The 13,935-nt window shown below is 32.4% G+C and overlaps 1 protein-coding gene across 1 annotated transcript; it reads left to right on the top strand.

Moving 5' to 3' along the window:
• The first annotated feature begins 842 nt into the window (after window positions 1-842).
• On the top strand, window positions 843-6,814 carry LOC104106372 (ras-related protein Rab7). Its single transcript, XM_009614908.4, has 7 exons — window positions 843-1,113; window positions 3,329-3,355; window positions 3,463-3,562; window positions 5,451-5,597; window positions 5,678-5,758; window positions 5,881-6,026; window positions 6,466-6,814. The coding sequence occupies exons 1-7, from the start codon at window positions 1,061-1,063 to the stop codon at window positions 6,530-6,532; spliced, it is 621 nt and encodes a 206-aa protein (XP_009613203.1). The 5' UTR covers window positions 843-1,060; the 3' UTR covers window positions 6,533-6,814.
• The last annotated feature ends 7,121 nt before the right edge of the window (window positions 6,815-13,935 follow it).

The following is a 13,935-nucleotide window of genomic DNA, read 5'->3' as shown; positions in this document are numbered from 1 at the left end:
GTGTACCAAAACGACAAGTGTGCTACATCGCGACTTGTTCAAATAAATTCCATAAATATTAAAAGCGGCAAAAGATAAAAATACACAATGGGTTTAAAACATGTAATAAATCAGATAATTACGTCAAGTATTAATTGTTAAGCGACCGTGCTAAAACCACGGAACTCGGCAGTGCCTCACACCTTCTTCCAGGTTAACAGAATTCCTTACCCGATCTTCTGTGTTCGCGGACCAAAAATAAGAGTCAAATTTCCTCGATTTGGGATTCTAAAATAAATCGGTGACTTGGGACACCATAAATTATTTCAAGCGGTGACTCTAAATAAATAAATAATTCCATTTCGAATAATGTCACTTAAATTGAAAAAATTCCCCTATCCCCTATTCCCTCGGGAAAAGGAGGTGTGACAAACATGACTTATACCTACAAGTTATAAAAACTATCACAAATACCCAACAGTACAATTATCAATAACATTCATTATATTATCGCAAATCATAGTCCTGAACTTAAATAAATTTGATACAAAATTATCATTTTTATAATGAACTACATGATACACTATCAGATGACCGAGAAGACAAAGTAATATCGTTACAAAATAATAAGTGGTGAGCTCTTTTATAAAATACAAAAGTTTGGAGCAATTTTTAAAAAATATAATAGTGATATTTTGGCCCAAAACTAGCTATTGAGCTGGTTTTGGGATTTGGTCAAAATATAGGCAAAATCTATGACCAAATATCTGTTTGACAAATAAAACTCAAAATTATTTTTGCAAACGGCAAAACAGGTTCTAAGAATCTTTAAAGAGTTTAATATGATACCATACTTAAATGCGGGAAACTTTGTGCAATTTTCTTTACTTTTTAATTAACAAAATTAACATGAAAAGAGGGGTGAATACCGTTTAAACTCCAAGGAGGAGAATTTGTGTCCACCCCACCCCATTTCTTCTAACAGCTGATAATACGAAACTTCAATTTCTCAAAGACCATTTCAATTTTACTGGTTTTTATTCATTTTTTAGCTCCGTTTTTACCCTTTTTAACAAAAATAATGGCAGCTCGAAGGCGGATGCTTCTCAAGGTCATAATCCTAGGCGATAGCGGGTAAACTTTTCATGTTTCTCTTCTCACTTCTCCGATCTCATTCATTGGTTCCCTAATACAGTTTTAAGAATTTTAATTCCGATTTGGTTAATGCAATACCTAAATTAATGGTTATTTTATGCATATTTTTAAAAAAAAAAAACTGGTTGTGAAACTCAATTCTATAATTTGGATTCGTTTGCTTCGCATTAGCTTTAGATTGGGAATAGCATAATATAACGTTGTTATTGCTACGTAGTTTGATTTCTCTTCGATGAATTGTGTGAACCACCTAATCTGAATTTCTTTATTCAACATTGTATTAGAGTAGGCAGAGATCAAGGGTTGGAATTCATCGCCATCCGTCCCCAAAGATATTTTCACGTACTTGGTCCTAGAAAAGAATTAAGTCCTGCACTTGTGGGGCGTGTTGTAGACCTAATATAAGTTAAAAGGTGTCTTTTTTAAGCTTTAACATGACGGTGACAGTCATAATTTTCACCAAGGGATTCAAAAAATAAAAAAGGTAAATATGCTGAAGAAGCCGGGGGATAGAAGAGGTACCAAATGGGCGGTTTGGGCTGAACTTGGGCGGGTCAAAATGGGCTAAACCAATAAATGAGTCATTGCCCAATCAAGCCCAAAGTTCACTTGGGCTAAGATGGGTTGGTTAAAGATGGGCTAAACAATGGGTCATAACCCAACCCGCCCAACTTGACCCTACTTTTGCAATATTTATCAGTTGTAGCAAACAACAAAGAAAGCTGAAATATAAAAAGTTGAAATTCGCTAATTGATATTTGAATACTATACATAGAGTACTGTAGATATGAAAATCTATATGAATGTTAAAATGTTTTTTTTTGTTTATCGGATATGAATGTTGAAAACTTGAAATATATCGAGCATTGAAAATTCCAAAATAAATAAACTCTCATACAAGTTGCACATATGGAGTAATAAATTAAAATAGATTTAATTGGTGGCAAAATGACTTGATTGATATTAAAGAAACCAAGATGAAAATTTACTGGACTAGAACAATATCCTTAGAAGTTTAATTTGCTGAACACATAATTGATCAATTGTAAAGACTATAGCCGCAATACTCAGTTATATGATTTGATTGAATAGTATGCCCATGAAGTGTAAAAAAATTGGAAACATATTTTATTTCATTTTATTTTCCTGTAGTCATTTTGTAAAACTAAGCACAACACTGGAATGAGTAAGGCAAAAATAGAAGTATATTCATGGGTTCAGAGAAAGCTGATTGCAAACTGAAGTTTTGAGTCTGCCACGGGTTGGGTTTGGGCACTTAACGGGTTGAATTTGGGCTAATTCAATTTTACGGGTCAGTATGGGTTCTGCCCAAAACAGCCCATCAGGAAAATCTTCCATGCCCAACCCATTAAATACTGGGCGGGTTGATTGGGCTTGGGCCAATTCTGCAGCCCTAGGATAGATGTATATTAAATTTTGACCTTATACACAATGTAATTTTCCGGCAAAGGTGTGAACCCCCTTTGCGCCCCCATAGCTCCACCCTTAATATATTGCAATAGTTTTTTTTTGTTTTTCCCTTGCTTTTATTTCCTTACTTTTTCTACATATTGGAAGATACTAGTTGACACCAATAAGCAACTCTTTAGAATGGAAAAGCCTGAAATTTCGCTAAGGCTGTTCAAAAATTAATATACATGTATAAAAAGTAATATATGATCTATATATACAATATAATTTTTGAGCAACGGGGGTTCAGCCGACAACCTTTCGGCCTATGTAGATATGCCCCTAGCTCTTTAGATGTTGTAGAATGGATCTGCACTTGTTCTTTGAACATCAACTGGACAAAATAAAGGGAAAAAAGAATGTTAAATGGATAATGTTTCCCGCTTTGGTTTCTTGACAAAAAAATAGTGGGCAAGCTTGAAAACCGAGTGTGTAAATTTAGCAATTTGACTGCTTCTAGTCATTAATCGGGTTTGGAATCTTTGACATCTTTGCTTTTCTAGGTTTTCTAGGTTTCCTCATTTTTTACCTGTTTGAATATATTTTAGTAGACTAGGTTGTGGAACCTTAAAATCCTTCTCAGCTGATTTAGTATTCCTTGAATCCATAAACTGAACCAGATGGATGTGAGGCTCTTATCTGTTTGATGTTTAATCAGTACATTATTTTACATTAGCATACCATCTAGATTTAATGACTGACTTCCCTGTTGATCCTTTTGTAGGGTGGGAAAGACATCTCTGATGAACCAGTATGCTCACATTCCTCTTTTTTTAATTCCAGCAAAATACATACTTTATTTTTTTTCCTTTTCAGGTTTTGTCTTACCTTATACATCTCTTTCATGATTATTTTTAGGTATGTGAATCGCAAGTTTAGTAACCAATACAAGGCCACAATCGGAGCTGATTTCTTGACCAAAGAAATTCAGTTTGAGGATAGGTTATACACATTGCAGGTAAGATTCAAGAGTCAGAAGCATCTAATGAGTGCTATTACCTCATCCCTCTTCTTTTTTTTCTCGAGATTAGTTTGTCCTTATGTTATTGTTTACTTTCACTTAATTCTTATTCTGGATTGACCCTGTTAAATAACATGATATCATTTGTAAATAAAATAACGTTCGTGTCAATCATGTGATTGGATTTCAGTAGAATAGTGCTTGCAAAAAGTTTATCAAGTATCTAATGTATAGAGGACTTATTTTAAAGTTCTGGTCAGGTAAATTTTCATTTATTTTAAAGGATGGTGTATTAGTTGTAAGGCAGTGTAGTCTGCATAAGGAAAGACTGATTATTCCACATTTAGCAATTAGAATTGATTTTCTTGAGAAGGTTATTATAGAGCAAATCAGTTTTCTGCAGATTGGCTGGAATCACAAACAGTCCAAGGTGGACATAGTACGAAAACATAAAAGGCTTATGGGGAACATAGGACCGAACTTTTCCTTCATAGAAATGTTGTTTGTTTTTCGCCATAAACACTGCTCGCATGAAATACTCTTGCACTTGTCAGATTCTTTTTGCTGGAATGTTTGATCAAATATAAGCAAGTTTAATACATTAGTGAGATGACTGTTACCATAATGTTTGATGCATATTGCTATTTCTCTAGAAAATGAATTAATTCCTATAAAAGTCCATTCCAGATATGGGATTGTAAGGTGATTTATATTGTCATTGTGTCATAGGACTACAGGAATTTGGAGGCATATGACGGGCAAATCGTGACTTCTAAATCTCTGTAGGGATTATTGGGTGGTTTGGAGAAACTAGTTTAAAACCCCTAATTTGCCTTGGAAGACAAATTACTTGATATTGGAATGAAACAATCTTGAATGGAATAGATACATAAATACAGATAGCCGAGTCCAACTAGTTTGGAATGAGGCAAACGTTGATTGATTGGTCGATTATCAGGCCAACTGTGTTAAACACTAAGCATATGTACTGCTGGGTTTTGTTCAATGATTGACATCTTGATCCTACTGATCAAAAAAATAAAGTTTGACTTCCTGGTCCTGTCACATGGTGCCAGTTCAAATGTGTTCCTTTTGCCCCAAAAGAAAAGGTTCATGTGTTTGCACCCAGAAACTATGTACACAACATTTAAATTTTAAATTCACCTCTTTATTACTTCCACTCATTTTTTCTTTTCTGCATGCTTATAACAACAATAATATAGGTATGGGACTAAAGAAATGATTACCTTTCTGTACCATTAAAAATATATTCACTTAGGTATATTTCAATGACAGGATGCATATAGGTCAGGTTTTCCGTGTTCACTCCTCAGGAACCTCTTACTAAGGGTCTCTTTTCAAATTCACTTTCTCGTGACCTTTTCCAACTTGATGATTGATAAAACAAATCTAAAATCATTTTCTAAATATATTCTGAAAGATGATTGACAGAATGTTTTGATGCATTGGTTCAAGGAAACATATGTTAGTTCTTGGCTCTCACCGATTTTGTCTTCTACCTAACCAAGATATTATTGAATTTGTCTAATACAATACGTCCAACTATGTATGTGATTGACAAGATGCTATTGTAGTTAGTAAGTTTAAACGGAACGAACAGCCAGTTTCTATAAGCAATATTCTTCAAAGCCAATGCTATTTTCTTGTAGTCTACTGCAGATGAACTGCTCCTCAACCAATCAATTTCTTTTCGTGTATCGCGAAAAGTAGCTCTGCTAAATGTGCGGTTTTCAATTTAGTTTGTATTTATGACTTGTGGAATATCACAAAGTATACAGTACCCATGGGAGATGGTTGGAAAAAACTGACAGTTATTTTGCTCACCATCTTCACTTCTAATCTGCCACATCTTACTCTGCTTCAGATATGGGATACGGCTGGGCAGGAAAGGTTCCAAAGCCTGGGTGTAGCTTTTTACCGTGGAGCAGATTGTTGTGTTCTAGTATATGATGTGAATGTTATGAAGTCATTTGAGAATCTTAACAACTGGAGGGAAGAATTTTTAATCCAGGTAATATGGATCCATAATTTGCCAAAGTGTTTTGATATGTGTAGAATATATAGCTGATAAGTTTTGCATTTAATGTTCAGGCAAGCCCATCTGATCCCGAGAACTTTCCATTTATCGTACTGGGGAATAAGATAGATGTTGATGGTGGCAACAGTCGAGTGGTAAATTAATTTGTCTTTTGATGACTCTTCTCATGATGATTCTTCTATTTATTTTTTCTTTTCAAATTTGGCATCTAGGAATGGAGTTGTTTTTTGCTCTAAATTGGCTGCATGGGTTGCAGGTCTCTGAGAAGAAAGTAAAGGCATGGTGTGCTTCCAAGGGAAACATACCATATTTTGAGACCTCAGCAAAAGAGGGATTCAATGTGGATGCAGCTTTCCAGTGTATAGCCAAAAATGCTCTGAAAAATGAACCTGAAGACGAAATGTAAGTACCTCTTGCAAACAGAAACTCTACTATGCCAACTTATATGGGCATTAATTATATGCATTCAGTTCCCAGTATTATAAATGGAACTGTTTAAGCCAGAGTCGGTTCACCCAATCCTCAAATTATGCTTGAAAGGTTCTCTGTTCTTTTTTAAGTAGAAGCGCCTTGAAGAATTAACTGGATTTTATCTCCTGTTTTGAGAAAACTGTGTCATCTTCTGAGAAATGTATTTGATGTTTCATGCAATTAGGTGTAATTTGGAGAAGTTGCCCTAGGTTTTGTAACAAGTACTCTTTCGAGTGATCTGTTATCTGTATCCAAAGTCATAGAACTGTGTGCATCATTCGATCTTTAGTCGTGCTGAACGTTCTTTTTCTACATCTACCGAGTTGCTGTGTGGTTTGACAACTATTGTTTTTCTTCTTGATGCTTATAGATACCTTCCGGATACTATTGATGTTGCTGGTGGAAGTCAATCCAGATCAACAGGATGCGAATGCTGAAGGGCTTCTCTGTTGGATTGTTTCATCGAATGAACGGCAGATTCTCTGATTTGAATCCTCTGTTGATATTAATTAAGTTTATTACAGCACTGTTAGTTGAAGTCTGTGTATTTGATTTTACCTTCCAAATTGCAAAAGTATGATTATATTGATGCTGGTGTTTTTTTACTCCTTGTATAATACTTCATTTTGCTTCAACCTTAATGATATTACGAGATACTAACACTATACATCCAAAACTACCTTTATCATGGAATTTTGGAATACATGGAATTCGTTTTAGCTGTGGGAGCTTCCTTCATTCTTTTTTTTTTTTTTTTTTTGAAATGCCGGATTGTTTAATACTATGTTATTCTATAGTAGTACTTTTTCAATCGTCAAATCCAGATTTACTTGCGTAACTAAAATTTAAGTTTTGATGTGATTTATTTTTTAAAACTACCTTAGTAATTGTTTTAATAATTACTAGTAATGTTTTGTACAACTAATTTAATGTCTTAATCTAGTGTTTGGACAACACGTGAGTTAGAAGTTGGAAAAAAAGAGTACTTGAAGTTGAAGTTGAAGTTGAAAAAGTTTGTAGAAGTTGCAATTTGTATTTGATTAAGTATTTATATCGAATAAAAAGGTAACAACAAATTAATATGGGAAAATGATACTGTATAATCGCTTTCAAAATAATAGCAAAATATATATATATTTTTTGTATATTTTTTGTGTGTATATATATTTATGTGTTATAAATAAAAATTATATGAATTTTATATACTTTTTCAACTATCAAATATAAATAGTTTCTGGCATTGGTTAAAAGTAAAAAAATTCAATTAATATTCTCGGGATTCCAAGCTCCGCGTCTGCAGCAGAGAAGTAAACTCTAGGCAACGTGTTCAATTGTAGAACTACTGGCGAGTAACAACATCACTACAAAGCTTCTGAAGTAGTCAAATAGAGCTAGAGCAGGTTCAAAATTTTAATCGCTTTTATTTACTGAGTTTTAAATTAATAGGAGTAGTTTAGATATATTCAATAAATATTTTAAAATAAATACAGGATTCGAACCAAAGTTACTATATTTGGCCGAACCTGCTCCTAGCACTCTAACTCCCCCCATAGTCAATGATATACATTTGTGTGCAACAACAATGAGGTGAGTGAAAATTATGAGAAATTAGAATAATAATCACAATAAATATCAAAAAATGATATGTGATTTCTTTTCATATTTTTAAGTTTTGGTGGATAAATTTATACGACAAATAAGTTGTTAAGAAGTAGCAAAAATAGTCAACTTGCATGCAAGCTTACTCGAACATCGTCATTATTGAAAATTACATTTAAGCATAAAAAAACAAAAATAAGGGCATAAGATATGGTACAACTTGATGGTTCTTTTACATTTAAGCATAAAGAGCAAAAATAAGGGCATAAGATATGGTACAACCTGATGGTTCTTTTTGTTTGTGAACAAGTTATACTGAGATTATAATGTGAGTATTACAATACAAAGATTAAATAATGACAAAAATAAGGGCATAAAAAGTGTGTATTGAATATATTTTTAATCGGTACATTCTTAGTTCATTAGATTAAAAAAGAACATAGGGTATAATATAAAACATGCATTTGATTTGCACTTAGTAAACTTGGATAAATTTTTATTTTTAATTTTAACTTTGATTTTTCTAAATGACTTTCAGAGTAGAGCTTTATAAATACATCTTTATCATTTTGCTATTTATCCCTGGATTGTTATACTATATTGATGAGTGTGATATAAAAATAATACCATAATTGTTATATAAATGATCCAAGATTTTTTACACCAGAATCAAAATTCAATTAAATGCGTAATAAAATAATTTTAGTCCAAAATTGCTATTTCTTATCCTTGTAATAAACTGCGTAGGCTCGTTTGGTACGAGGAGTAAGAGATAATTAATCCCGAAATTAAATTTGAGATAGTTTTGGTTGAGACCTCTTAACTACACCTAGGAATCTCAATGCTTCTATTTCATGCATAAGCTCTATGTTCATTCAGTGAAGAAGTCACATTAATGTATGAGCTTTTATGCATGTCATGTCCATCATTATGTTCTATGATTAATTAATTGCACGAAAGCAAAACAAAAATTCGAAACGTTTAATAAAGATAAAGGAAACATCGATTGATTTCACTGAAAATATTCTGCGAAGATTTGAATAGGGCTGTCAAATTTGGCCCAGGCCCAAAAGACCCGCGTAATTTACTCAAGGTTGGGTTGATTATTGTCCCGTCCATTTATTAAACTCAACGTATCTCAACTCAACCCATCTCAATTCATTTAAAATTGGACTGATTTTTAGCCCAAATTGATCCATGAGTAACTTTGCCAAATATTTTAGAAATAATTTTTAATTTGATATGTTATATATGACCATAATAAAAGAAAAAAGTCTTATTTAGTAATTACACAATTCATACAAAAACAACACATGTTAATTAAAGCTTGGTAAGAGTTGGACGGGTTAGTTTATGACCCAAATTTTGGCCCAACTTGACCCAACCAATCTCCGCCCAAGTAACTTTTAGACGGGTCAATGACCTGCCCATTTATTGACTCAACCCTTTTAACCCGCCCTAAATAGACTCAACCCGCCCATTTTACACCCCCTAAATTTGAACATAGTGACAAACTGAAAGAGTGAGAAAGCAAGAATATGAAGCCCGCTCAACTTTTGTGAGAAAAGAATTATCTTGACAAAAACACGTTTGAAAGACTAATCACATTTTCAAGAATTTAGAGTGGGAACACTTTAAATGTATTTTCACTTCCGTCCAATCATCAATATTAGAACGGTTCGATCTTCTTTTCATTTGGTTTATTTTCTTTTGATTTTAAAATAATAAGTAATAATATATGTTTGTAAAAAGTAAGAACCACATGTTTGTTTTAAAACCAACAAAACTTAAGTATATGGTGTAAACTAAATCAAGTCAGTAGCGTATGAGACTAAACCAACAAATTGTATTTTAATTCAGGTCAGTCAGTAGGCTATCAATTTAACCTACAATTTGTATTTTATTAATTCAGGTCACTCGGTAGGGTATCAAATTGAACTATCAAAATTAAAAGAACTTTTAAAGTGGGATCCAATGCAATCTAATCTCAAAATTTCCTTTTCTGGATAGGATTTAAGTGGTGGATGTTGATGAGTTGATGTATAACCACTCAAAAATTATTAGAGTAAAAATGGCCTTAACAATAACAACAACAATAATCCAGTAGAATCCCACTAATGGGGTATGGAGAGGGTAGTGTGTACGCAGACCTTACCCCTACCCCAAAGGAGTAGAGAGGTTGTTTCCGAAAGACTATCGGCTCAAGAAAATAAAAAGACAAAACGATAAGAGAAAACAACATTAGTATCACCACAACAATCATAGAAAAAATAGGAACACCATGAAATGTAGAAGAAAGATGCAAAGCAAAAACGATAGCTAGTAAATAGGACATGCACTGAAAAGCGAAGTAGTAAAACACAACATTGTCACTAGCCACCCTAGACAAAAACCCTACGTGGCCAGTCCCACAATGGTACGAAGTAAGTCAAGACTCAACTACATCCTAACCTACAACTCTAATAATCGACCTCCACATCTTCCTATCAAGTGTCAAGTCCTCGAAAATCTGGAGCCTCGCCATATCCTGTCTAATCACCTCTCCCCAATACTTCTTAGGCCGCCCTCTACCTCTTCTCGTGCCTTCCACAACCAACCGCCCACACCTCCGTACCGGAGCATCTGGGCTTCTCCTTTGAACATGTCCGAACCATCTAAGCCTCACTTCCCGCATCTTGTCATCAATGGGAGCCACGTGCACCTTCTCCCGAATAACATCATTCCTAATCTTATCTATCCTAGTGTGCCCGCACATCCACCTCAACATCCTCATTTCTGCTACTTTCATGTTCTGGATATGTGGGTTCTTAATGGGCCAACACTCAGCCCCATACAATATGGCTGATCTAACCACCGCTTTATAGAACTTACCTTTAAGTATTGGTGGCACTCTCTTGTCACACAGGACTCTAGATGCTAACCTCCACTTCATCCATCCTACCCCAATACGGTGTGTGACATTCTCGTCGATCTCCCCTCCCCCCTGGATAATAGAACCAAGGTACTTGAAGCTGCCTCTACTCGGGATGACCTGTGATTCAAGCCTCACATCCACACCCACTTCCCCTGGCTCAGCGCTGAATTTACACTCCAGGTATTCCGTCTTCGTCCTGCTCAACTTGAAACTCTTAGACTCAAGAGCCTGTCTCCAAACCTCTAGCCTCTCGTTAACACCGGCTCGCGACTCATCAATCAGAACTATGTCATCTGCAAATAGCATGCACCATGGCACCTCCCCTTGAATATGGTGTGTTAACGCGTCGATCACGAGGGCGAATAAGAACGGAATGAATGCAGAACCTTGGTGTAACCCCATTACAATCGGAAACTGCTCAGAGTCGTCTCCTACTGTCCTAACCCGAGTCTTAGCTCCATCATGCATGTCCTTAATCGCCATAATGTAGGGAACTGATATACCTTTTGCCTCGAGGCATCTCCAAAGAACTTCTCTAGGAATCTTGTCATATGCTTTCTTTAGGTCAATAAAGACCATATGCATATCCTTCTTCCTTTCTCTGTACAGTTCCACCAACCTCCTAACAAGGTGTATAGATTATGTAGTCGAACGACCCGGCATGAACCCGAACTGGTTATCAAATAAAGACTGTCATATCTCAGTAGTTATTGTCATCAACTAATTAGACAAACTATACTACTCCTGCAAGTAAGTACAAAGCAGAAGACAAGAGGGGTTGCTCAACACCCTTCGCCTACAATCCTAGGATCGTGAATTCGAGTCAAAGAACAATTCAATCCCTTTATAAGTTATAACACAGTCTTATCCAATTTGACTTCCAATTTAAGATAGAATAATAAACCATTTCACTCCTACTAGTGTTTCGTAAAATTATCTCTTTATATATCTAACTCAAATATTGAGTGATATTGCCTTTCACTCTATAATGATGCCAATTCTGATTGGTTTTATTAAGCTTTGCACTTCTATAGTCTTTATTTTCATACTTAAAGCACTAGCTGCAACTTTGATGTCATATAGCCAAATATAAGATACCCCTTTACTAAAAGTTTGGATGGATAATTTTGCCAAATCAAGCGTTATTTGCGGTGAAAAGAATGAAATCTACTAAACAAACTACAATTGTAGTTTTCTTCCATTAAACTTGGATTTTTAATTTTTTTTAATTAGTTTTAAAATATGTATGCACTTTAAAGAGTTTAATTCTTTGTTGGTACAGAATGAATTTATTAGTAATAGCTTTTATAAAAAATATTAATTAATTAAATATTTATGTTTTAATAATACAAAAGGTTAAGAAATAATAACTTTTTTTTTTGCGAATTTTTTGTGTATAACAGTCAAATAAGATCTAAACATCAAATGCTATTATATAGCTATAATAGCAGCCAAAAAAATTCGAACAAGCGATGACATTATAGATAGGTCTAACTATAATTTAATCTTCGTACTACTAATAAATATACTTATTTTATATTATCCCAAATAAAATAATACATAACTTAAAGTGAATATCTATATATTATTAAAAGGAGAGGGAAAATTCCTCTCCTTAAGCCAAGTGGCATCCTAGAAAAAAGCCACATGGCATAAATAGTTAATAATTAGTTGTTTAATTAATAATTATTTATTAATTATTATTTTTGAATTTAAATATCTATAAAATAATAAAATAAAATCTATATCTATTTATCTATATATAATAAAAGGAGAGACAAAAGCACATTATTAAGACAAGTGGCATAACCACAGAAAGCCAAGTGGCATTATTAAGACAAAATAAACTACCTTTTTCATCTAAAAAACCTTTTTAAATTTTAAATTGATTGGTTACTCTATTTGAATTAATAAATATAGATATATTATAATTAGGTATATTAAAAAAATAAAAAAATAAAAAAAATAACTACTCATTCAAATTGGGGAGTAGTTTCAAGTTGGAGCTTTAAAGTTATTTTAAAATTAAAAAACAAAAAATAAGAAAAATTAAAGTAGCTACAATTAAAAAAAAACGAAAATATTAATTTTTAAAAAAAACTACCTATTCAAGTTGGGGAATAGCTTCAAGTTGGAATTTTAAATTATTTTAAAATAAAAAACCAAAACAAAGAAATAAAAAATTGCCAATTCAAATTGGGGTGTGGTTTCAATTTGGAGTTTTAAAATTATTTTAAAATAAAAATAGGAAATAAAGAAATAAAAAATTGCCAATTTAAATTAGGGAATAGTTTCTTTTTAATATAGTAGTCTTTATATATATATATATACAAAAAGAGAAGTAAATAATTATATGATGCCAAGTGGTATAACCATAAGACGCCAAGTATAAATTTTTAGGACAAAGCTCCAACAAATTTGGTGTATTAAAATTATTTTAAATAAAAAACGATATTGAAAAAGATAAAACATTTTCAATTCAAATTTGGGAGTAGTTTCAAGTTGGAGTTTTAAGAAAAAATAAACTACCTTTCTAACTAAAAATTCTTACGAATTTTAAATTTTGAATTAATTAGTTACTCTATTTGAATTAATAAATATAGATATCTTATAATTAGATATAAAAAAATGAAAAAAAAATTACCCATTCAAATTGGGGAGTAGTTTCAAGTTGGGGTTTTAAAAATATATTAAAATAAAAAAACAAATGAAAAAATAAAATAGCTATAATAAAAAAATGGGAATATATAAATAAAAGAAATACCCATTCAAATTGGGGAGTAGTTTCAAGTTAGAGTTTTAAAATTATTTTAAAATAAAAAAATAAAATAACTTTCAATTAAAATAAAAAATACAAAAAGTCAAGTGGCATTGTTAAGACAAAATATTTTTCAAGTGGCATTCAAACGGGGGAGTAGTTTTAATTTGAAGTTTTAAAATTATTTTAAAATTAAAAAATAAAAAATAAGAAAAAAATTAAATTAGCTACGGTAAGAAAATGAAAATATTAAAAACAAAAACAAAAAAAAACTATTTGGTTACTCCCTTTATAACTAAAAAAATTTGAATTTTAAATTTTGAATTAATTGGTTACTCTATTTAAATTATAAATAAAGATATCTTATAATTAGCTATAATAAAAAAAGGAAATAAAAACTACCCATTCAAATTGAGGAGTAGTTTCAAGTTGGAGTTTTACAAATATTTTAAAATGAAAAAAAAAAAAAAAAAATTAGCTATAATCAAAAAAATGAAAATATATATAATAAAAAAAGGAAAAAAAAATTACCCATTCAAATTGGGGAGTAGTTTCAAGTTGGAGTTTTA

This window comes from Nicotiana tomentosiformis, chromosome 12, assembly GCF_000390325.3.
Source record: "Nicotiana tomentosiformis chromosome 12, ASM39032v3, whole genome shotgun sequence".
In the NCBI taxonomy this organism is placed as follows: Eukaryota; Viridiplantae; Streptophyta; class Magnoliopsida; order Solanales; family Solanaceae; genus Nicotiana; species Nicotiana tomentosiformis.
Note: the sequence above shows the minus strand (reverse complement) of the source record. Positions and strands in the feature narration are given on the sequence as shown.